Source organism: Chiloscyllium punctatum, chromosome 8, assembly GCF_047496795.1.
Source record: "Chiloscyllium punctatum isolate Juve2018m chromosome 8, sChiPun1.3, whole genome shotgun sequence".
Lineage (NCBI taxonomy): Eukaryota > Metazoa > Chordata > Chondrichthyes > Orectolobiformes > Hemiscylliidae > Chiloscyllium > Chiloscyllium punctatum.
The window spans coordinates 57,268,193-57,294,607 of record NC_092746.1 but is presented as its reverse complement, the minus strand read 5'-3'; the positions used below and the strand labels follow the sequence as shown (position 1 = coordinate 57,294,607).

The window sequence follows — 26,415 nt, the reverse complement described above, 5'->3', positions numbered from 1 at the left end:
ATCAAATTCTTTAGAATACATTGTAACATTTCCCTACCACAAATATAAAGCTGATAGGTCTGTAGTTCTCTTTCTCTTCCTCACTTTTTTGATAGTGGGGTTAAATTTGTCACTTTTCCAATCTGCAGAAACCCTTCCAGAATCTAGAGCATTTTGGAAGCTAGCCAGCATATATCCATTATCTTTATTGGTAATTCCTTCTATATTCTGGGATGAAGATTATTTGGTCCAGGAGATTTATCAACCCTGAATCCAGCCACTTTTTCAAGGGCTGGATTATAAATCCTAATATTTTTTGCTCTTTCTTAAGTTATTCAAATCCCTTTGTCACCGAGTAATTCTGGGAAATTTTCTTTATCTTTTTTCCATGAAGACAAACGTAAAGTGACTATGTGGTTTCTCCACCCTGGTCTTTTTAAATCCTGTTCCCACCTGCAATGTGTCCGCATTAATCCTTGCTAATCTCTTTCCTTCCATATTAATGAGATTTGAGGTGAATTCGAGTGGTCTCCAGGATACAAGTGCCTTGAGGTAAAGTCTGGTAGGGTCTAGAGTCAAGATTTGGCCCAGACTAGAGGCTAGGTGCTAGTGAGCACTGGGTTGGAAATACTGCTGTTCTAAGTTTTTATTTCTCTATTTTTCTAAGTTTATTCCTGTGATCTGTAATGCTAGACTTCTTATTTTCTTATTTTTCATACAATTTTTCTCCAAAGAATTTGTACTTATGTACTTATACCTAAGATGGCACTGTAAATGGCAACTTGTAAACTTTTTACTGTGCTGATTTGAGTACATGTGACAATAAAGCTAATTCTAACTTTAATGTTAATTGGTGCTTTTATAGTCCTCATTCATGTTCCTGATTAGCTTGCATGCACATATTCATATATTTTCAATTCTTTGGTCCTCTTTTGTTGGGTACTAAATTACTAATCCTCAGGCCCATCAGTATTTCTGGCATTCTTATAAACCACTTCATTGACCTAATGCTATCTTCAACCTCTTACTTTAACCATGGTTGATTCGCCGGTCTCCGGGTGTCTGTGCTTTTGAAGGAAATATATCTGTAAACTTTGTAGTATTTCTTTGTACACTAACTTCTGCCTGTCTACCATCCAAACTTTTTGTGTATTTTCCTATTACACTGTAGTCAACATCCCCCTCTTATTCTAATTGTTTCATATGCTCGGATTTAAGACTCTAGTTCTCAAATGAACTATGTCGCCTTTCAAACTTCACGTAAAGTTATGTTGTATATGGCTACAATTTCCCAAAGGCTTCTTTCTGGGGTTATTAGTTATCCCATACTCATTGTACAATTCCAAAATAGTCTGATCCCTTGTTGACTCTAAACATACTTTTCTAGGAACCCATTTTATACACACTCCGGGAATTCATCCTCCACAGCATTAATGCTGGCTTTGCTCAAACCAATTTGGATTTGCTTGTCATTACTTTATTTTACACATCACATCTCTAATTTGCTAGTGCATTTAATTCCTAACATCAATACTGGAACTAGGTGTTCCAAAAATAGGTCCCACCAATGTTTTCTTCCCCCTGCTGTTTCTTGACTCTCCCCAAACTTATTCTACATCGTGATCCTTTGATTTTAAATCCTTTCTTACTAATGTACTGATGTTATCCCTTATTAGAAATGCCACCCCATCATCTTCTCCCTCCTAATTACCATATATCCTTAAATATTTAGTTCCTAAGCTCAGTTATCCTGTCGCCATGTCTCTGTATCAGCAGTTAAATCAGATCCATTTACTTCAATTTATGCAATCGGATCATCAAGTATTTTTGAATGCTACACACATTCAGATAGTAATTTTAATTCAGTCTTTTTAATATTATGCCCAATTTTGATCTTATTTGATACTTGACATTGTTTTGTCTATCTATTTTTGCTTACAACTGTTTACTTTATAATTGTTTTGCTTTTTATCAATCTAAGGTCCGTCTTGAGTTCCCTTCTCCCTCTTAATAAAGTTTAATTTTTCTATATCCAAATGAGCAAGTCTCCCTGTTGGTTTGTTAGCCTCAGGCCTGCCAAGTTGCAACCTTGCTACAGAACTGGCCACAATATTCAGAAATGTGATGTATGCTCTTCTATACTGCTTTGCCAACCACATGTTCAATCACTGTTCTTTTTGTTTCTAAGTTCACTAATGCATGTGTTTGGGAGTATTCTGAAATCACTGTTTTATAGGTTTGCCTTTCAGTCTCCTTCCTGGCTTTTCAAACTGTGTTTTCAAGGCCTCATCTAATTTACTAAACAATCATTGATCTTACATGGACCATACCCTCTGGTTATTCATCCTCCCTCAAAACTGTTCTGCAGCCGTTCTGTGACTTCCATGACTCTGGCATAAGGGAAATAACATGCCATCCGGTTTTCAGCTGCAGAGCCACTTGTCTGTCTCCTTAGCTAAAAAGTCCCCTATCACAACGGCTCTTCCACTCTTCCTAATCCCCTTCTGTACAGCTGAGTGACCTGTGGCGCAGTGGACTTGATTCTGACTGCATTCCCTAAACATGACTTATACAGTCACACAGCGCAGAAACTGACCCTTTAACCCAACTTGTTCATGCAGACACAAAATGCCATGCAAGAACTGTAACAAACACTACATTGGACAAACAAGCAGAAAACTAGCCACCAGGATACATGAACACCAACTAGCCACAAAATGACATGACCCTCTCTCAGCAGTAACCTTACATACAGATAAGGAAGGACACCACTTTGACTGGGCCAACACATCCATCTTAGGACAAGCCAAACAGAGATACGCACGAGAATTCCTAGAAGCATGGCATTCCAACTGGAACTCTATCAACAAACACATCGAGTTAGACCCCATATACCACCCACCCCCCCGAGAAAAAGAACCAGAAATGACATCACCAACCCAAAGAAACCCAAACATATAAATAGAAAGCAGGAATCACGTATACTGCTTCGCCTGAGGCCCACTAAAGATGTTTCCTAGTAGGGTGACAAAACATCTGGAAATTAACTTCCCAGTTCAGTGAGCAAGTCTACATCCAGAACCTCAACCTGAGTTACAAATCTTCTCAAAACTCGCTGTATCCAGAATTGCTGATGACCCCAAATTGGATGGGATATAAATTGTAAAGAGGATGCAAGGGAACTTGGACAGGCTCAGTGAATAGGCTAAAACATGGCAGGTGGAACATAAAGTGAATAAGTTCAAATTATCCACTTTGGTAGAAAAAAACTGAAAGGCCAGAACATTTCTTAAATGATGAGGGGTTAGGATATGCAGATGTCCAAAACAATCTTAGGGTCTGGTCCATGAATCACTGAAAACTAGCTGCAGGCATAGCAAGGAATAGGAAAGCAAACACTATGTTGGCATTCATTCTGAGGAGATTTGAGTACTGGAATAAAGATGGTTTGCTGCAGTCATCTATAGCCTTGATGAAATCTCACATTACCTGGAGTACTGCATACAGATTTGATCTCCTTACATAAGAAAGGATAACACTGAGGGAATCCAATCAGGGTGCACCTGATTAATTGCTTTATGAGAAGAGGTTAAGGAAACCGGAATTTATTCCCTACAGCTTGAAAGAATAAGAAGTGATCTAATTGAAACTTATAAAATCCATATAGGACATGGTAGCGTGGGTACAGATTAGACATTTCACCTGACTGGTAATTCTAGACGAGGGGCCATAATCTTAGGATAAGCCTTGGAATTCTCTACCCTACAGGACTATAGAAACTCAGTCATTGAGCAGAGGCAACACTGAAGTTGATACAATTCTGGAAACTAATAACATTAATGGACATGGAGATAGCATGGGAAAGTGGCATTGAGATGATATTTCAGCAGATCAGCTTCAATGGGCTGTTCCTGTTCCATTATTCCAATGCTTACAATATAAGAGAAGATACAAGTCAACATATAGAAGAATAAAAATATGAAGGTCATAAAATATCTACACTGTGGAAGCATGCCATTAGATCCACAATGATCCTCTGAACAGCATTCCACCCCCCAAACCCACCCCCACTACCCTACCCTTGCATTTCCCATGGCTAATCTACTTAGCCTGTATATTCCTAAACACTATATTTTCCATGGCCAATTCACCTAAGCTGCACATCTTGGGATGAGGGAGGAAACTGGAGCACCCGGCAGAAACCCACACAGACACGGGGAGAATATCTGTATGGAATTTGCACAGTCACCCAAGGTGGAAATGAACCAAGGTCCCTGTTATTGTTAGGCAGCAGTTCTAACCATTGAGCCACTGTGCCACCAAATTTTGGCAGCTTGAGGCGCAAAGAAAGAAGAACCAAATAGGTTGAAGGGTCTCTTCCATATTGGATGACTCTCTGACTCTATAACATGTTGTAAATATGGTGCAGATTGGAAAGCAGTTTTGAAGGAGCCTCTGAAGTGTGCTCCGTGGAGTTGAAGTTACAATTGAAGAAGTCAAACCTGAAGATGTGAAAAATGGTCAAAATTTCAGTAACACTGGGGGCCAGCAAGCAAGCGAGAAAGCAAATAAATCATAACAGAGATTTAATGAGTCTTTCATGGAATAGCATGTGTTGAGGCCCATGAGAACTGAAGGACATCAAAAAGGGTGTTACCAGACATGGTGTAAATGAGCAGTTGGAGATGAAGTGGAATGAGGGATAATTGTTTTCAGAACTAGAACAAAATGGTTTTTCATTGATCAATGTTTAGCCATTATCCACCTCATCCTTTCTGTTAGACAACATCACATTTTGTCTGGTTTGTTAAAAGGACTGATGTTGGTGAAGTAGAAGTCCTGACTGTATTACTCAGAAACATATGACGATTGTCACTGAAGATTAACAGTTAAACAAAGAGTGGAAGAAAAGTAAAGGTGCACTGATATAACTTTGCTAAAATGGTCATGTGGTGGTAAGAGGAGAAACCATATATGAGACCAATAGAATTGGCACAAAGTAGTATCACAGACTTGAGCCAAAGATGGTGAAGGAGGAGAATGAAGTTATCAAAGAAGACAATGTGAAAACAATGCACCACTGTTGTGGGTCTCCAAGGAAGTAATTAACAACCTTGATGCTATGAACATGCAAAAACTAAGAGAAAGGAGTTAAACAAAGACCAATGAGAGAAACAATTATGCAATTGACTGGCAAAGCTAAGTTCAAGTACCTTAGGGGAAGAGCAATAAGAGAGGTGGTTAGAACCGATGAAAAGATCAAGGATAGATATTTCAAGACAGAGATGATAATAACACTTCTGAAGCGTGAGGAAATTAAGGCTGTAGAGTTGAGCCTTGATAATGGAGAGAGGTGGCACTATAATGGCACTATAAAATTTCAGATGGAGACAGCAGGGGGTGAGACTGAAGAAAGAAATAAACCTAATTATGGCATGAGATAAACAGGGGAGAAATGGTGATGCAATGAGAGATCTGTCCAAAATCCAGATAGGAACACATTAACTTGGTTCTTATACAGGGAAGATGTTATGGAAATCTCTTGAGAAAAAGTAGACATAAAGTTGGAAATCACATACATGTTACACTATGGGTTACTCAATATCTAAGAAACGAATGACAGAACTCTTACTCTAATTAGCTAGAACACTCTGTTCTGAATGAAGTAACTATCTTTTACTCAAAAGTTGTTAATAGACACATTCCACAAATATAGTTAAACCATAATCAATTTATGGTATCTGCATTACAAGTAGGCCATTGTCTAATCCTGCAACATAAATAAAGCTTACCCACAAATTTATTTATCGATAAGAGAACAAAGGAAATTAACAGCTATTCTATTTTTGTTGTATTATTAGGACATTCTGGAAACTAAAGTAAAAAGTGAAATTTGATACAATTTGTCAAAAGTTAAGATCACATTCACCCTTCCATAAAGATCCATTTATGCTTCCTCAATACAGAACGAGGTTCGTTCTGCACCATGAAGTGCAATTCCGTAAGCTACAAATACTTCTACAATGGTGGTCAATGAGTAAAATTTCTGTTACAAGCAGAAGATCACAGACTTCCAGCTCGTCATTTCCCCCAAACTAGCAGCAGGAGATTATTCTGTTTACAGTAAAAAAAATGCTTAATACACATCTTTAAAACGTAAAAGTGGTGTATTAACAACATTACATTTTAATAAAGTTAAGATTCACATGAATCATAGAATTATACTACACAGAAAAAAAGCCAGTCAACCCACTGAGTCCATGCCAGTTCTCTTTGGAGTGAGCCAGTAGGTCCCACGGCCCTGCTCAATCCCCATATGCCTGCAGGTGTAAGTAACTGATAAGTTACTCAACTTTACAAATTATTTATTTGAAGTAAAGCTAAGGCAGAGCTACTAGGCCCAAGTGGATTGTGGATGCTTTGGCAAATGAGAAGTCACAGCTGTAGCATAGGTTGTAGACAAACAAATCTGCAGAATATGTCAGCAGCTGTAGAAGCTTGAACTGTGGATTTCATAAATCAACAGCAGGACCTCAAGTAGTAATCTCAAGGTGACACAGTGCTCTGTGCTACTGATTATAGAAATAAGAGGATTGAGTGATCAAACGTGTGGCTATACAACTAGCATATCTGAGGTATTGTGACTGGTTCTGTGGAAGGTGTACCGTGTTAAGATGGGTGGACCTAGCAGGATTGGAACTAACATCTACACACAGATTTGCTAGTAGTGTTGGCTGGAGCATAGAAACTCAAGGGGAATCTCAAACTGAAGAAAAAACAAAACTGGTAACACAAAGTAGAAAATAGTAACCACACTATAGAACAGATGAAGTAAAGGCAAGTCTCAAACAGGATCAGAATATAGAATACTGTTTGAAAAGAGAATATTAATGGCACTCAATCTACATGCAAGCAGCTTTCACATCAAAGTTGATGATATAAAATCAAAAGTAGAAGTAAATGGGCATGATTTAGTTGCCATGACAGAGACATGGTTGCAGGGTGACGAAGATCAGGAAATGACTATTCAAGAATATTTATAATTTAGGAAGGATATGCAAAAACAGAAAAGAAGTGAGCTACAAAGAGCATGGGGCTCCTGCAAACTCAGAAATTAAGAGGCTATGATCAGCCTTAATTTTAGAATGAGGATTCAGTGAAATATTAGAATGTAGGAATATTCCACATGAAGGGAGGAGAGGAAAGGAAGGAAAGAGAGAAAGAGAGAAAGCAAGAAAGAAGGAAAGAAAGAAAGAAAATAGGTTTAAGAAACTGCCTCAGATAAAGTGATACATTGAAAGTTATCTGTCATTCAGCTCTGTCTGATTAATCAAAGGTATGGATAAAACGATATTCTGGAATTATGTTCATCAACACTTAGGGGTTAAATAAATTCCTTGCTGATTGTTCTCACCAAACATGTATGAAATGTTTACAAGAATGAAAGGTCAATTAGGTGATGATTGTCCTTCACACATAATCATTTGTATGTGATACCTTTAGTATGTGATGTTCAGCCAGCTCACCCAGTGCTCCATGGGCAAAAGTAAAAAAACGTTAAGTGATCAAAATTTAAAGACAGAAACTTATAAAGGTGTTCAAGTAAGTTTGAAAACTACTTTTCACACTTGTTTGTGACTGTCTTCAGATCATTTGATATTTTTGCTATTCCATACAGAATAATACCGGTTCTATATTTTTGCAAACAAAAGCCTCCACTCGGAGAAACCATTTTCAACTGAACAGCCGAATCAAACAGTTCAATTTTATATTATAATGCTCAGAAAAGAAGATGTCCACGGTGGGAAGTTGCAAGAATATTAAACAAAATTAGACGAATACTCCACACTACAAAACATTACCAATGAAAATAGCTTATGCTCATTTCAAAATACAGTGGAAACTCAATTATCTGAACGTGATAGGTGGGCACTATTTCGTTCGAATAATTGATTATTCGGAAAATTGATTAAATGGCTTTCCTCTGAGGCTTGGAGTTTTAAAGTCTGCTCCCCATTCAGGAGACTGCAGCAGCACACAGCACGCGAGACCCCACCCCCAACCCTGTCCAACCCCGCTCCCCCAACCCCAACCCTGTCCAACCCCACCCTCCCGTCCCCAACCCAGTCCAACCCCAACCCCCAACCCTATCTAGCCCCGCACCCCCAACCCCAACCCTATCCAACCCTGCCCCTTGCCCCCAGCCCAGTCCAACCCCACCCCCCCAACCCCAAACCCAGTCCAACCCGCTACTCCCAACCCAGTCCAACCCCACCACCTCAACCCCAACTCAGTCCACCCCTGCCCCCCCCAACCCCCAATCTAGTCCAACCCCGCCACCCCCCCCCTCCAGTGCATTCGGACTGGACATCAACAACAAGACTGCTGCTGTCTTTGTGGGGTAAGTCTCAAAATAGCGCACACACACACAACTTTTTACTGCAAGCTTTTGACAGGTTCCATGTTTGCCCTGCACAAGACAATGTTGGAGACATTATTACTTGGGACACATTGTGATATTCAATGTCTATTATCCTATTGTCACTGTCACGCAGTAAATATATACAAATAGATGCACTCGGCCTTCAGTATATAATATATAAGCAAAATTAAAATTAAAAGCAGCACTATGATTAAAGTAAAATATTATGCTTCATGCAACTTTGTCTGGATTTGCTTCAGTAACCAAACAAATGTGATTTTCAATTTGCACTCATTCTTCAAAGGAAGGTAAATGAATAGCAAAGGTTTAGGAGAGTATGGGCCAAACTCAGGCAGATGGGGCTCGTTGAGTTTGGGAAAATTGGTTATACAAGTTAGACCAAGGGTCTGTTTCCACTGCTGCATGACTGTATAATCACATGGGATCTAAACAGATTAGATGGGGAGAACTTCTGCATTGGCAGAAGAATCATAACCCAGATAACACAAATGTAAAATGCATGGCAAAAGAATTAAAAGTGGCATGAGGACAGTTTTCGATACACATCAAGTAATTAAAATTATGGAATGCACTGTTTGGGAGCAAAAGTAGTTTTCAAAGAGAATTGTCTATTTCTCCAGAGAAGGAAGAAGAAGGACCACAGGGAAAAGGCAAGCAGAGGCAGCATTGCAGTGAACCAGCATGGAGACAAAGGGGCGAGTGGCTTTCTTCTGTGCTGAACCAATCTATGATTATATTAAAAGGAATTCTGAGGGTCAGAATATATCTGCTTCGGAGAGATGTGGATTAATCAGGAATAGTTGCATGGATTTGTTACGATAAGATGATGTTTGTCAAAGTTGAATAAGATTTGTTTGTGGACGCAACCAGAAATGTTGATGAGGGTAATGTATTTAAGTGGTCTACATGGATTTTCCAGCAACACATTTTCAGCTCTGATCTCCAGCATCTGTAGTCCTCACTTTCTCCTACATGGATTTTACCAAGGCTCTTGATAAGGTCTCTCACGGCAGACTGTAAAAGCTCATGGAAGGCAATCTGAGATATTGGCTCCTAAGTTGGCTGGGTGGCAGGAAACTGAGGATGATTTCTCAGTGACTGGAAGTCTGTTTCCAGTGGGGCTCCAGAAGGCTCAATGCTTGGACCTTTGCCGTCTGTGATGTGCATTCGAGATCTGGACATAAATGTAGAGAATACGATCAATATGTTTGTAAATACACAAAAATCAGTAGGGTGATAATTAGTGAGGAACACAGCCTCACTAAGCAGGCTATAGGAAGATAGGAAGAGTTGGTCAAATGCACAAAATAGTGGCAAATGGAATTCAACCTTGAAAATTGTGAGGGAACGCACTTGGAGAGACCTAACAAGGAATAAATGGTAGGATCCTGGAAATTACTGACAATCCAAGGGACCTTAATGTGCATTTCCACAGATCCACAAACCTAGTAGGGTGAACACTAGCTGTTATGAGCCAAGGCACAGAGTACAATGAGCAGGGAGGTTATGCTAGAACTGTATCAACTGTTGTTTGGACCACAACTGGAATAGTACATTCCCCTCACAATAATTTAGGAAGGAAGTGATTGTACTAGGAAGGGTACAGAGGAGATTTACCAGGATACTGCCTGGTCTTGATCCAAGCTATAAGAAATCACTGGATTGGTTGGAATTGTTTTCCTTGCAGCAGCAAAGGTTCAGAGAGACCCTGAGAGTGTATAAGAGTGAGAGGCATAGGTGGATAGGAAGGCACTTTTTGATTAGTAGAAGGGTCAATAACCCAGGGGGCATAGATTGATGGCAAAAGGTAAAAGGCCAAGAGAAGAGTTGAGGATGATCATTTTAGTTGACAAGTTTGTAATTTACTTCCTAAAACAGAATGCCTAGGTCAGGAAATCTTATAACATTTAAACAGTCTTTAGAGATTCACGTGCTTTGTCATAGCCTCCAGGGCTATGGGCCAAAAGCTGCAAAATGGATTACAGAGGAACCTCGATTATCTGAATGAGATGGGCAGGCACCATCTCATTTGGATAATTGATTATTCAGTGAATTGATTTCCTCTGGGTCTCAAGACTTTTCTGTGAAGTCTGCTCCCCATTCAGGAGACTAGGTAGCAGCACACCGCCATGAGCCCTCACCACCCCCCACCCCTACCCTCTCCGCACCCAAAAGGCCCTTCCACCCCCCCCGCCCGCTTCCCAATCCCGTCCGCCGCCTACCCCCCACCCCTACTCCGCCCCAACCCCTGCCCACCCCCAAACCCATCCACTCCCAATCTGTCCCATTCCCTGCCCACCTCCAACCCCACCCGCCCCCATGCCCCAGTCCCCCCCCCTTACCCCACGCTCCGGTCTCCCCACCCTCCCCAACCCCGTCAACCCCCTACCTACCATCCAACCCCCATCTGCCCAGCGAGGGCAGCCAGACTGTACACCAACAGTAAGACTGCTCACACACACACACACACACACACACCAACTTTTCACTGCAAGTTTTTTACAGGTTCCACTTTTGCCCTGTGCAGGACAGCATTGGAGAGATTATCTGGGGAAGGGGGATTTAAGGGTTCACCCCTATGTAGAACTCCAGGGAAATGTTGGGGGAGAGAGAGAGAGAGGGTGGGAGGTCAGTCATTTAGTGACAGTGCCCGGACTGTCCCGAACTGTTCTCAGCAGCATTTCAGTGAGCCGAGATTGTTTTTAATCATTGTACCCGTAAACAAAAGACGTGATCAGGGTTGAAACAGCTCTTTGGCGTAAGGTTTCTATCGGGACCTTGAGATCCCCCTTCGGATAATCCGATGTTTGGATAATTGATATTCGGATAATCGAGGTTCCTCTGTACTGTAGTCAGACCTTAGTTGACTGGTGTGGTTATGATGAGCCGACTGGCTACCTTGTGTGCTGTAAATAGCTGAGTCTAAGATTAAACTGTTATTTTATTGGAAAGACAACAAAGCTAATTTTAGTTTCCTTGTTAATAGACAAGTTTGTAATTTTAAGACAGTTATGATGCTAAATCATGGCAATAAAAACACATGTATTAAGATGGCATAGCCTAAACTAAACATAAAGTTTGCTATAGATTATAATTAATTTTCTTTTTATTTATTCATGAGATGTGGGTGTTGCTGGCTGAGCAGCATTTATTGTGTTATTGCTCTTGAAATGAGTGGCTTGCTAGGCTTTTTCAGAGGGAAAAACGAGGTAAAAACAATGTGGTAAAAACAATGACTGCAGATGCTGGAAACCAGATTCTGGAATAGTGGTGCTGGAAGAGCACAGCAGTTCAGGCAGCATCCAAGGAGCTTTGAAATCGACGTTTCGGGCAAAAGCCCTTCATCAGGAATAAAGGCAGTGAGCCTGAAGCATGGAGAGATAAGCTAGAGGAGGGTGGGGGTGGGGAGAGAGTAGTATAGAGTATAATGGGTGAGTGGGGGAGGGGATGAAGGTTATAGGTCAGGGAGGAGAGGGTGGAGTGGATAGGTGGAAAAGGAGATAGGTAGGTAGGACAAGTCCGGACAAGTTATGGGGACAGTTACTGAGCTGGAAGTTTAGAACTAGGGTGAGGTGGGGGAAGGGGAAATGAGGAAACTTGAAGTCCACATTGATGCCCTGGGGTTGAAGTGTTCCGAGGCGGAAAATGAGGTGTTCTTCCTCCAGGCGTCTGGTGGTGAGGGAGCGGCGGTGAAGGAGGCCCAGGACCTCCATGTCCTCGGCAGAGTGGGAGGGGGAGTTGAAATGTTGGGCCACGGGGCGGTGTGGTTGATTGGTGCGGGTGTCCCGGAGATGTTCCCTAAAGCGCTCTGCTAGGAGGCGCCCAGTCTCCCCAATGTAGAGGAGACTGCATCGGGAGCAACGGATACAATAAATGATATTAGTAGATGTGCAAGTAAAACTTTGATGGATGTGGAAGGCTCCTTTAGGGCCTTGGATAGAGGGAGGAGGTGTGGCCGCAGGTTTTGCAGTGCCTGCAGTGGCAGGGGAAAGCCTTTTTCAGAGGGAAGTTAAGGGTCAATCACAGTGCTATGGGTCTGGAGTCGCATGTCTGCTAGACCAGGTAAAAGATAGCAGTTTCCTTCCCGAAAAGCATGTTAGTGAGACAGATGGGTTTTTTAAGACAACTGACAATGATTATATTGTTAGCATTAGACTAGCTTTTAATTCCAGTTTTTTAAAAACAGTATTCAAATTTCACCATCTGCAATGGTAGGATTCCAACTCATGACCCCAGAACATTAGGAACTCTGGGTTACTAGTCTAGTGACACTGCCTCCTCATGAGGCATCATATCTAATCATTCTCAAACACGGAAGACATACATTTTACAGGTTCGGCTCTAACCTAAATACATATATCTTCATCTGCTCTATTAAAGACCAATGTTACTCAAGATTATTAGTAACTTTGATAACGGTAGGATTGCTCATTGGACATTGAAGTGTAGACAGCCTCACACAGGGCACCTCACACCTTCAATGCATTACCTGAGACGACATGGCACCTATTGTTCAAGTTCACTTCAGAATATAACTTTTGTTTAAAATTCTGGGATTCACATATGAAAAACCTGAAACCATTATGGTCACTGTGGGATATAGGTGGTGTTACTTCTGCAATCATAATTACTTATGCAAGGTAAATGAACTCACACTAGTGTATAATTGTTTCAGCCAAGAGCTGAGTCAACAAGAATGAAAACTATGTGTAAGAAATACATAATTGTTTTTGTATAAGCTAAGATGTGCATACAAGAATGAAATGTGCCTGCAAACAATGGTAGATGTTACAGACAAATAGATAAGGTGCTGTGAGGGGAGGGGGTTAAGCTAGATATGCTTGTACAAACAGTAGTTATAAGCATCTGTTTCCCGTTTCTGCAAAAACAAGAACAAACTACAATCAAGAAGTCAAGAAGTCATAAGATCATAATAAGTAAGGGAAATGGATGGTAGTAAAGGAGGATATACCTAACAATGGACCACAGAGGGAGGTGGTCAAATGGCCTTGAGAGACCAGTAATAAGCATTTTGTCACAGACAAGGCCTGATAAGGCAAGAGATGAACAAGAGTAATGGGTGCCGGTCTTAGAGAAGTGGGAGATGTAAACAGGGGAGGAGCAATGGGAGGAGAGAAGAGAAACAAATTACATAAATTGTGTACTAGTTGAATTCAGTGTGTGTCTATGACTGCCTTTGTACACAGTAGACACCACATCCCACTTGCAAGAGCGAAATAAATGACAATGCTGATTCAGATCTTGTCTCAGATTGAAATTATTGAAGTGAGTGAGCTTCGTTTCTCACAGTCATTCTAAAGGACAAGAGACTTAACAAACAATCCAGGTCTTTTTCAATATATTATTTCAGTTGCATCACACTGTAAACTTTTGTGATAAATTCTGTATCTTACGATGTTATACTCCACAACCACCTGATAAAGGAGCAGCGCTCCAAAAGCTAGTGCTTCTAAATAAACCTGTTGGACTATAATGTGGTGTTGTGTAATTTTTAATTTTGTCCACCCCAGTCCAACACCGACATCTCCAAATCATGTGTTATCTCAGTATCTCTTTTTGAAGTTCAAGCTAATTATTTGAGACAGTCAGACAAATAAAAGATTAACAGACTCAACATCTTCATAGAGTACAAGATGGCTGAAGAAGTCCTAGTGGAGGTCATATGTGACAACCAGACTTGTTACAAAACAACCACAGTTGGAAATTATAGTTTTATCTCTTCAACACTGGAATGAACTACCAATAAAATCTCCCTGCAGAGGGTTAAGGAACTGTCTTTATTCAGTACAAACATCCGGCACATGTCGATAAGCTATCTAGCAGTTATGATATCAGGTGGCACAAATGAATATCTGACAAGGGCTCACAATGAATCTCAGTGACAAAGGTTGCCTTCATACAGACCAGTTTTTCACAGATCATTCTGATCAAAGAACATAAGGGATTTCACTTGGTTAACATAAATTGCTGCTCCTTCTTGATACCCCAGCTAATTGGGGCTGTCCAAGTTGAAAGGCAGAAATCCATTTTGTGTCACAATACCAATTGGGATGATTTGCATTGGATATGATAGCAAGTGTGGTGACATGACATCGGCATTTGGTAGATGCATGTGAAATAGTTGAGGTTAACGATTCAAATAATTTCTTTGATGCAGGCTTTGAAATTGCATGAAATCAACCTTACCTTTTCTGAAAACAACACTTTGCGCAGATAGCAGGTCCAATCAAGTTCGATGCCTGGAATATTGGCTCCCAGATGTCCAAGACTGTGAAATTATAGCAGCCACGATACCAGCTGCTCCCTGCAACAGATTCCACAAACAGATTCAGGCACCTGTGTGATATGCCTCCTACAGAAGACAACGGGTTTTCTATGAGACTGAATTTACATTATTGTGCTGTCTGCCTTCAGCTCCATACAGCTCTCACATCTAGGATTGTTATGACACGGAGGTGCAGGCGCTGGACTGGTGTGGACAAAGTTAAAAATCACACAACACCACTCAGCGCTCCGAAAGCTTGTACTTCCAAATAAACCTGTTGGGCGATGACCTTGTGTTGTGTGATTTTTAACTTTGCCCACCTAGATTGTTAAGAAGGTAACTACACATAGATTGCTGTCAAGACAAAAAATGAACCTATAGCTGGCTGCCAGAACATGTGAGAACAGAAGGCCTCGTTCTCCCTTACTGTTTCCTTAATGTCATTTGCCACTCAGGGAGATGCCAGCATGTGTTTGGTGGATTCAGGTTGAGAATTGAACAGAGCTTGGTAGTGACCTGTATTTGAACATTTCTCATTTGAACATTAGCTCATTTTTGCTGTTACTGCCAACTTGTTTTCCTGGATGTACAATGTTTGCAGACATTAGTTTTGCCACAGGGAAAAGGATGTTAAATGTGCTGCCAGAATTCCCCAACTGTGTCCCAACTACTCATACCTAAAGATCAGTTGTAATCAATAAATCAGCATTTCTCTCTGAACATTGATTTTAATGAAGATGTTACAAAAAAAATGTTCCAACCTCAATGAATCCTTACTGTAACCTCAAAAAAAAAGGAGAAACAATTATACTTCTGGAAGACTTTAATGCCAGGATGGTCAGTGACTCTGATGTCAGAGAGTGGAACTATTAGGAAAACTGGGGTGGGAAAAGCAATTGCAAATTATCTCCTTTTGCTGATAACATGGGCACAGCATGGCCAGAAGGAAGGTCCAAACCATGTGGAGACATCTTAGATTAAAACTCTGCACCTCCTGGATTATGTAATCGTTCAAATCAACAATTAAGTGACGATCATATCAGGGAAAGTGATGCCTCCTGGACAGATAACTGACTTGTTCAATTGATGAACATTCAATTATCACCAAGATCTTACAGGATCCAAAAATCAAAGAGGAAGATCAATGCCTCAGCTGTAAAGGAGACAGACCAGGACAAGGAATTCCAAATGCAACTCAATGATCAATCTGGAAAATCTTCACAAATCCAACTCAATTTCAGAATAGTGGGATAAAATAAAATCAGGTACATTTGACTCCTGTGTTCAGACAACTGGGTTTGAACATCATCATCATCATGACGACTGGTTCAACAAAACAAAATGCAGAAGTAAGTAACCATCTGGAACAACCATAAACAGCCTTCACCGCAGAGCAGAACAACCCAAGGTCGCAAGTCAAGAACAGAGAATTCAATCCCCAGAAATAACCTGCTCAATGATGCTCAGTTCAGTTTCTGCCAGAGCAACTCAGCTCCTGACCATTCAACAAGTCAGGAATGTGATGGAATGCAATGAAACGGAATCTCCATTGTTGCAATTCCAATGAGACTCAAGAAGCTAAACTCCATCCAGGGCAAAATTTAATTGGCACCCCATTTAGACTGGCACCACCTTCAGAATTCAGTCCTTCCACCACCAATGCACTATGGCAGCAGTCTCTACGGTCTACAAGATGCATTGCAGTAACTCACTAAGGATCCTTAGACAATGCCTTCCAAACCCACAACTTGTACCATCTGAAAGGAGAAGGGAAGCAGATACATGGAACACCGTCACCTGCAAGTTCCCCTCAAAGACATCGATCATCCTGATTTGGAAGTATGTTGCCACTTCTTCACTAAAACGTGATCAAAATCCTACAACTCCTTCCCTAACAGCTGAGGATATAGTTCCACCCTATGGATGACAGCACTTCAAGAAGGTAACTTACCACCATCTCCTCAAGAGCAATTAGGGATGAGCAATAAATGCCAGCCCAGCCAGCGACATGCACATCTGATGAACAAATTTTAAAAAAGGACACCGATTGGGTGAAATTTGCTACTAATCATTCAAATGTCAACAACTTATCCATCAAGCTGTATCTCATTTTGAGTCCAAACATTTTAAAGAGGTATAGCAATGGCAGAGATGCAAAGGAAAGTACATCAACCCTCACTCTGGATCACACCATTGCATGGGACATCCTGACCATATACTCAAAAAGGTGAAGAATTAGCCTGTTCAGTCACAAATATTCATGAAAAAAACTTGCAACATTGTGTGCACATCCTCCTTGAGTAAAGGAACAGCCAACAAAACTTTTTGGAAAAGATCTGTGGATTTCCAATAACTATAGGTTGTAATCATCAGTAGTAAACACATAACAGGAAGTTTTAAAACAGATGATTTCACATTGTTAATATTTTTTCAGCAAAAAACAACAGAAATAGTTAAATATTCAATCAGAGACATCTAGATTTAGAACTGCCTTAACAGTTTCATATAGATCCTTTACTATCCTTCCCAGCAGTCTGTGTCTTGTGGCTCTTTGTGTAAGGTAGCATCAAGTGGCCAAAAAGAACAATGTAATTTATAATGCCCTGCATCTCACTCCCTTTGCTAGTAACTGAGAGACAGAGCATGTTTCAAGTGGCTTATTTTCAGAAATTTAAGCAATAAACTGCAGCATAAACTTGACTGTTTAGTGCATTACATTTTCAGATTTAATAATGTATTCATAACATATGTAATGAGATAAAAGATTTGTTCACCAACTGATAATAGTTCATTTTGTAACAGAAACAGTTAATTGCGTTGAACACTTTTCTTCTCATTAGTACAGCATCAGGATGGTCTCTGAGAATCTTAATCTGGAATGTCAACATTGGAATCGGATTCGATGCTTACAAATGGTGTTTCAGTGCTTTGAAGAATGATCTGTTCTAAATAATGATTTGCAAATCAGTTAGTGGTGATCACTGATCCATTTTGGTGACAACAAATAGTTGGTTATCATAAAGGATTATTGGCTTTCCAACATCACCATTAAGTTTCACAAGTACTTTAAATCCTGGCTTTCATACTCTCTCTCTAAATTTTAAGTTTTGCTCTGCATCTACTTACAATCACATATATTGAGTGCTCAAGAAGATGTGTGCTCATAGGATATGCACCTATAAATGTGAAGGATTTCCAATAGTCTTGTGAGAAGTCACTTTGTACTGGCAAAGAAAGCAAGACAATCCTTCCCCTGCTCATGGATATCAAGCTGTGCTTTCCTCTTCACAGAAGGTTTGCATTTGCAGAGAATTGAATGGTAATGAGTGCTTGTTCTGTCTTATAAATTTCCTCAAGAACAGAAGCTAATGTTTACTCCTGTCCCTAGCATCCAAGCAACTGTAACAAAACATACTGGCAGCATTAAAGACACATGAAGGCCAGAAATCCGGTTGTTGTAGTGATAGGACAGAAGGGGTGCTGACTGTCCATTCTAAAATGCTTCCAGAGGTAGCCTGGGCACTAAGCAGATGTTACCCAGAAGAGCTGTCTAAAGAACAGTTCAAAAAGCTGGCTTGAAAAGGTTTCAATGGCAGGAAGAGTGGCAGCATAGTGGCTCAGTGGTTAGCACTGCTGCCTCACAGCACCAGGAACCCGGTGGGACTGTCTATGTGGAGTTTGCACATTCTCCCCATGTCTGCGTGGGTTTCCTTATGGTGCTCTGGTTTCCTCCTACACAGTCCAAAGATGTGCAAGTTAGATGGATTGGCCATGCTAAATTGTCCATAGTATCTAGGGACATGCAGGCTATGTGGGTTAGCCATGGGAAATGCAGGGTCACAGGGATGAGGTGGGTCTGATTGTGATGCTCTTTGGAGGATTGGTGTGGACTTGATGGGCCGAATGGCCTACTTCCCTCCATAGGGATTCTATGAGTAGTTTCAATGAAGTAATGTAGAATGAAGTTTACAGATTAAGACCAACAACAAGAGGCAAGCAGGGAAGGATGTCCATGTGACCAGAGCCATAAGTGAAGACTACAATGAATTTACGCTTGAATTAAGGTGAATTCTGGGAACCAACTTTCTATACTCTATTAAAATCACTCCCTTATCCTGACAACAAATCTCACCGTTAGTTGTTCACCAGAAAAGCAAGAGGGAGACTTTTTTCAAGTAAAAAGTGGAGTTTTTTAAAATAAGCTATCAGCAATTGCCAGACTAGAATTCTACAATCTGGAATGAACTTTTTACCCAATTAAGCACAAGGAACACCAAAGGGGTAAATGCACAGAAGCTTCTGTATACTTCTCATTCTTCTTTTTCATATCCAAAACTGCTTTCATGCACAACTGAATGGTTTCTTTTTCCCATCACCAAATTACCCATGATACTTTTCAACTATTATCCACCATCACTAAATCTCCCATTGTTCCAACTGATCAGTTTATACTCTTCATTCCAGAATACTATCTGGTAACCCTTCTGGTTTACTGATCTCCTTTAACAAAGGTAACTGCCATCCTTACCTGATCTGCTCTACATGTGGCTTCAGACCCACAGTAATGTGGTTAATGCTTAACTGGGGCACTCAACCCAATGAGGGATGAGCAGTAAATGCTGGCTTAGGCAGCGATGCCCATGTCCTGTGAATGAATGAATGAACAAGAATACATGCAACTCTGAATACAAAAGGTTAATTTTAAAAGTACTGATAACAGGTGGGCACCAGCTAAGGAACAGTTGAACAAGCCCATTCTCTTGGATCTTGACTCTGCCTACCCATCTTTACACATTACAGAAACAGAAATTACAACAGAGAATATTAAACCAACCCTACTGCTAACTCTTCAACTGCAGCTATCTAGTTTAATCAGAGTTTCCAGCCCTTTCCTCCTGATATTGCATCCTCTTACTTTGCACCTGTCAGCATTGTTTCAGTAGGTAGCACTCAAGACAATACTTTATATAGAGTCAGTCATATAACACGGACTGGACTCTTTGGTTCATCAAGTCTGCATCAACCTATCTACACTATCCCCACAATTTCCAGTACTTGGCCCATTGCCTTGAATGTTATAACATTAAGTACTCATCCATACCCTTTTCAAACGTGAGGTTTCCAGCCACTACAGCCCTCCCAGGCATTGCATTCCAGATTCCAAAAAATGTTTTTCCTCAAATCCTCTCTTAACTTTAACACAGTACTGAGACAATGCTTTACTGTCACTCAGAAAGTTAGGAGGTTTGGGATACAGGGAAATCTAGTTATTGGGATATAGAACTGGCTGGCCAAAAGAAGACAGCAATTGGTTGTGGATGGGAAGTATTCCGCTTGGAGATCAGTGAACAAGTCCCATTTGCGTACACTTGGTCCATATCCACCTAAACATGCCTATCTTTGTACCTGTCATGTGTCTTTTGTATGTTGTGATTGTATTGGCCTCTGGCAGCATGTTCCATATACACAGCACCCTCTCTGTGAAAATGTCCCATTAGTCTCTTTTAAATCTTCCCCCCTCACCTTAAATCTATGCCCTCTAGGTATGGACTCCCCTAACCTGGGAAAAAGGCCTTGGCTGATAACTTGGGGAAATGTTTATGTTCTGAAGAATTGACCACACGGCTGAACTCAAAATCAGTCTGTCTTTGATATTTTAAGCATCCTCAATGTTAAATCTGTTTGACCCTCTTGAGCTGTCTGGCCTACTTCTTGGGCCATGGGTTAAAGTTTTAATTGACCTTACAGATTTCCTGCTTGTGAAATCTTCCTTGTTGTGTTTAAAACTGTGCTGGACCCCAGTCATGGAAACAGTCGCATGAATTATTAACAAAAACAGTCAACCAAAGCTTGATCTGATTTTTGCCTTGTTTGAAATTTCTGTCTGTCTGAAAAGTGACAGCAAAGACCTCTTTAAATTTACAAACCACCTGCGTTTCAATCATCAAAAGAAAATCACATCCGTTGGCTGAGAACTAATGGAGAAGTCAAGAGATTTATGCATACCTTGTAAAATGTGACATTAGAAAAGAGATAAAACATGGAACAGTGCAGCACAGTATGGTGCTTTTTGGCTCAAGATGGTGTGCCGAATATTTATCTTAATCTAAGATCAACCTAACCTACACACCCCTCAATTCACTACCGTCCATGTGCTTGCCCAGCAGTCGCTTAAGTGTCCCTAATGTCTCTGACTCTACTACCACTGCTAAATTTCACCAAACCAAGCCACAAAGAGCATTGTCATTACTCGTGTTCAGCATGCTTTGAAATGCAGGCTGAATCATCTCCTGATAAACCTCAAATGCTGAGTTTATTATGAAGGTGAGTCTTTTGTGTTGAAGAAGTCATGAACATAGAGAATATTGTAAAATATCTTGAATCTTCTGGAAGATTTACAGCAATCCTGTGGAGTTGTTTACTGATGGACATGTTGACATTGGCCAAAGGAGGACTGCCAGTGTTTAGATTCAAATATAAAACAGAAAATGCTGGTAACACTCAACAGCATACAAGCTAGATTTGATGATATGCTGCAAGAGGTCAAGTTAAGGAAATGTTTACTATTATGTGCTTTCTCTATGATGTCATCAATTGTTGCCATCAAATGTGATTACTCTTTGTGGCTTGGTTTGGTGAAATTTAGTTAGAACCTTAATTGACAAAATTTTTATTTGGGTTCTTCCAACACTTGTAGGTTTGTACTTTTTTGTTCAGTTCCAATATACTTCTCCATTCAAAGATAAATTGACATACAAATTAAGTTTTAAGTCTTTTACCTGATTTGAGAAAATGTCCAACATTCTCTTAGTGTGTTGACTGTCTGAATTTAACTGTGATGAATGGTTATCAACCTGAAAAAGCCACTCTTTTCTCTCCAAAGATCCTATCCAAAATTGGATGCTAACTCACACAAACCTACATTCACTCACCAACCCTCATGATCCAACTCTGTGGGAAGCTAGGGAAGTGATTGCTGGGCCCCTTGCTGAGGTATTTGTATCATTGATAGTCACAGGCAAAGTAACAAAAGACTGGAGGTTGGCTAACGTGGTGCCACTATTTAAGAAAGGTGGTAAGGAAAAGCCAGGGAACTATAGACCGGTGAGCCTGACATCGGTGGTGGAGGGAACAGGATTTACATGTATTTGGAAAGGCAAGGACTGTTTAGGGATAGTCAACATGACTAGGCTTGGGGTGAGAGGAGAGTCTAAGAGCCTAAAGTTTAAAAGGGACCTAAGAGACAACTTTTGCATGCAGAGAGTGGTGCATGTATGGAATGAGTGGCCAGAGAAAGTGGTGGAGGGTAGTACAATTACATTTAAAATGCATCTGGATGGGTTTATGAATAGGAAGTGTTTAGAGGGACATGGGCCAAGTGCTGGCAGATAGGACAAAATTAATTTAGGATATCTTTTTGATGTGGACCAAAGGGTCTGTTTCCGTGGTGTACATCTCTTAAGAGTCTAAGTTAGCCCATGATCCCACAACACTCAGATTTAAAATGTGCATTCTTGTTTTCCAAATCTTTACATATTAAAAGGATAAGAACTGAACTGGATGGCCATGAATTATGTGTCTAGTGATTGCATTTACATCAGTAGAAAACCTGTCACTGAGCCAATCACTGATAATGCGTTTTAACATCACTATTCTTTTTAGTTTTCCAGCAGCCACTTCCCAAAACAATTCACACCTATACACTAATGGATTGAGAAATGTACTAATTTAAATTCCAAAGGTTTTATTTCCACTGGAACTTAAAATGTGACAGTTTGTGGAAGCAACCAACTATCCACTTTGCATATTATTCATGTTTGTTAAATGTGACAATCGCAAAATATATTTGTCAGCTTTATTTTTTTTTAAAATCGGTGGAAAATCAATACACCTAGCCGATTTTTGCACAGTACCCTCTCAGCTCACCAATACATTATGCAAATACCTTGAAAATAAATCTACCAATTTTCCTGCAGTAGCACAGATAAAACAATGACAGGTTTAAAGTGTTTTGAATGAGAAAGTGTTTTTAAAAAATCATTCCTCAACTTTCTTTTGCCTGTAAACTAAGGTCTGAGAGTTCTTTCATTTTTAGAGCAGCATCGCTTGAATATTCCCATAGTGTTTCGGGTTTGCTGTGTCTGTGTTTCCATGGGTTTAAATGTTGTATTGCTTGTTTGGACCTCGCAAGAGTAGCTAAACGCACGTGACAAAAACCACAGCAAAACACAATAAACAGTTGGAAATGTCATTCTGGAAAACAATGCAGGGATGTAAATTTTTTTAATCAAAATTTAAAAAGAAAAAAAATATATTTTAAGTTTTAAGTTAGACTAATTAGCCAACAGCCAATGTTATTCCTTTGTTTAAGCAGGACAACAGGGATAACCAAAGAAAGTGATCCTTACATCAGTAGGAGGGAAATTGTTGGAGAAGATTTTTAGGGAGCAGATTTACTCAGAACCATAGAATCCTTTCAGTGTATAAAAGGCCATCAGTCCATCGAGTCTGCACCAACCCTCGAAAGTGCTCCCACCCAGACGTACCCTCATTTGGGAAAGAATGGACTTATTAGAGATAGTTAGCATGGCTTTGTGCAAGGGAGGGCTTGTCTTACAAATTTGATTAAGTTTTCTGAGGAAGTGATGAAGATGATTAATAAGGTTGAAGTACTAGATGTTGTCTACATTGACTTTACCCAGGCATTTGACAAGATCTCTCATGATAGGCTGGGTCAGAAAGTTAAGTCACATGGATCCACAGTGAGTTGCTAAGTAGGATACAAAAGTGGGTTGATCAAAGAAGACAGAGGATAGTTGTGGAGGGATGTTTTACTGACAGAAGGTCTGTGAGTGGTGGTGTTCTACAGGGATCGGTGCTGGGACCTCTTTGGTTTGTAATACATTTAAACTATTTGGATGTAGATTTAGATGATCTGATTGATAAGTTTGCAGGTGACATGAAAGTTGTGGAGTTGTCAATAGTAAGGAAGGTTGTCAAAGGATACAGCAGGATAAAGATCAATTGGAAAGTTGAGTGGAAAAAGGGTAGCCGGAGTTTAATCCCAACATTTACAAAGTTATGCATTTTGGGAGGTCAAATGTAAGAGGAAAGCATCTAGTACATGGCATTGATATACAGAGGAATCTTGGGGTAAGAGTCCATAGTTCCCTGAAAGTGACAACATAAATGGATAAAGTGGTACAGAAGTTGTATGGCACATGTGACTTTATCAGTCAGGCAGTTAATATAAAAGTTGGCAACCTATAAGCTGCATAAGACTTCAGTTTCACCATTTGTATTGTGTGCAGTTCTAGCTGCGACACCAGAGGAAGGATGTGGAGGTTTTGGAGAGGGTGTAAAAGAGGTTTACAAGATGTGGCCTGGAATGGAGTGATTTAGTTGTGAGGAAAGTTGGACAAACTTGGATTGTTTTCACTAGAGCATCAGAGGCTGAGGGGCAACCTGATAGAAGTTACACAGAATCATGAGAGTCATGGACAAGGTGGATCGTCAGTCTTTTTCCAGAGTTAGAAATGCCAAATACTATGGCACATAGGTTTTGTTGAGAGGGGGACAAGTTTAAAGAACATGCATGAGGCAGCTTTTGTTTTTACACAGAAGGTGGTAGGTGCCTGGAAAGTGCTGCTTGGAGAGGTGGTAGAAACTGATTAAAGAGAAATATTTAAGAGCTACTCAGATGAACACATGTACAGGTAAGGAATAGAGGGGTAATGGATTACAATAGCTTAGAATGGCATCATGGTCAGCACAGAAATTGTGGGCCGAAGGGCCTGCTGTGCTGTATTGGTCTATGTTTGAATTGTGGTGACCAAGAAAAAAGTGTAATTAGAAACAAGAAGCATATTTGCAATTGGATCTGATACACAGGGCGATGAGTTGACCCATTTATATTATATGAAGGATCTGGCAAATAAAAAGGTGAAATCCGGCTGACTTGACCATTCCTGCACATCAGAGGTAGCTGTGCCCTGACCAGAAACAGCAAAAGCATACTAACACTTCAGTCAGAAGTAGTGGTTAATATTATTCTACAAGAGGATTTTTGCTGCTTCCAACATTAAGGGTCACAGTGACTATTATAACATTTCCAAGGTCAGCTGTCCCAAAAGCATAACACCTTCAATGCTGTTGTATTTTTTAATCTTTATGAATTTAACATTTATTACTTTTAGATTCATTTTCTTTGACACCACTTGAAGAACAGTACAAATTGTCTAATGTTGTCAAATATTGTCTAATTCTGTTCAAGTTCTATAATGTGTTTAATGTTACTTTTGAGTCTTTAGGTACTTTTTAGCACTCAGTCCCCAAGTTATCTTTGGATGCAGCCCACAGTAGAAGTTACTTTCATTGCTACAACCATATGTTGAAATAAAATACAAAGCACCATTGCTTGCTTTTTTTTTCAATATTTTCAGATATTCCAATAACATCCAGACAAAATTTCAAAGTACAATGTTGTTTTCAGACCACTTGGCATCACTCTCACATTTTGAGTCACAAAGCTGACAGTCTGCCTCGGTCCAATACTTAGTGACCACAACTCCAGTAGCTTCTGTCTTTCAGGTGAGACATTAAGCCAATGATAGAAGTAAATGATGTCATGGTACGACTAAAAGAAATGAGGGAAGTTATCACCAGCATTGGGCCATTATTTGTCTCTCAATCAACATCGCAACAAAAAAAAATCATTTTATTTCATTGTTGTTTCGCAAAATTCGCCGCCTTTCCAACAAAATAGTGAGGACAAATTTATAAGTTGTAAAATTTGAGAAAATGTGTTGCATAAATGTACGTCTTTGTTGTAAGATATTTACAAATTCATATCGAATTAGACCACAATGAAACCTTTAAAATTGAAGTCACTTCCTCGGATTGACTTACTTTTAAAAAATGAACTGTAGCAGAAATATTCTGGGTTGTTTTTGTTTTGCTAAAATTAACAATTAACTCAACGTGGTTGAAGAACCATAACACTCTTGAGTAAACTAATTCGTAAACAGCCTCAAATGAATACTTTTCGAACGGCATCGCTTCAGCTGGATGAATAAATCTGAATCCTTCGCAGGATTATTCAAACTGGGGCATCGCCCACACAGCTCAGAGTTTCTCACCACTTGATTAACCAGAAACTTTACACAGCACACGCTCAGAGAAAAGAAAACACTGTGGCAGACACCGTCAGATCCGTCATTTTTAGAAATCTCAACTGAGGAATTCTCACACTTACCATTGCTGTCCCCAGATGTCCTGACTGCCTCAAGGGACAATACAAGGAGCAGGTAAGATTTAAGCAGCCAGCTCTCCATCTTCCGAAACCCTTTCTGCTGGATCACATTGTTCCCACTCACTTCAACCCTCAATAACCTCAAGCAGAATCCCTTCACCTGTAAACCGCCAACGTCAGAGTGGGAGGAACTCCCACTTCATATGATTCCTCTGGGTCAAAAAGCTCGTCAGTCTGCAATTAAACACATTCCCATTTCTAGCAACAATAACAAACTCATTCTCTCCGCGCCCCCCATACACACACGCAGCCACATAAATTTGCGGGGTGATTTTGTACTTGCAGAATTACAGTTTATGTCGCTCAAAAACTGCATGAATCCATGTAAGATTCTGTAAATCCCTTTTTTAGATTAGAATCAGTCTGAAGTTTGGGGCACAGAGTCTCACACAAGAC

General features: G+C 40.2%; 1 protein-coding gene across 1 annotated transcript in view; it reads right to left on the bottom strand.

The window, feature by feature from the left end:
* Nucleotides 1-26,109, bottom strand: part of LOC140480584 (polycystin-1-like protein 1) — a 296,146-nt gene extending 270,037 nt beyond the window's left edge. Inside the window, exons 1-2 of the mRNA XM_072575633.1 lie at nucleotides 25,963-26,109; nucleotides 14,630-14,747 (exon numbers count right to left, since the gene is read on the bottom strand). Of these exons, the coding sequence (XP_072431734.1) occupies nucleotides 14,630-14,747; nucleotides 25,963-26,041 (197 nt within the window). The 5' untranslated portion in view covers nucleotides 26,042-26,109. The remainder of the gene's footprint in view (nucleotides 1-14,629; nucleotides 14,748-25,962) is intronic.
* Nucleotides 26,110-26,415: the final 306 nt, after the last annotated feature.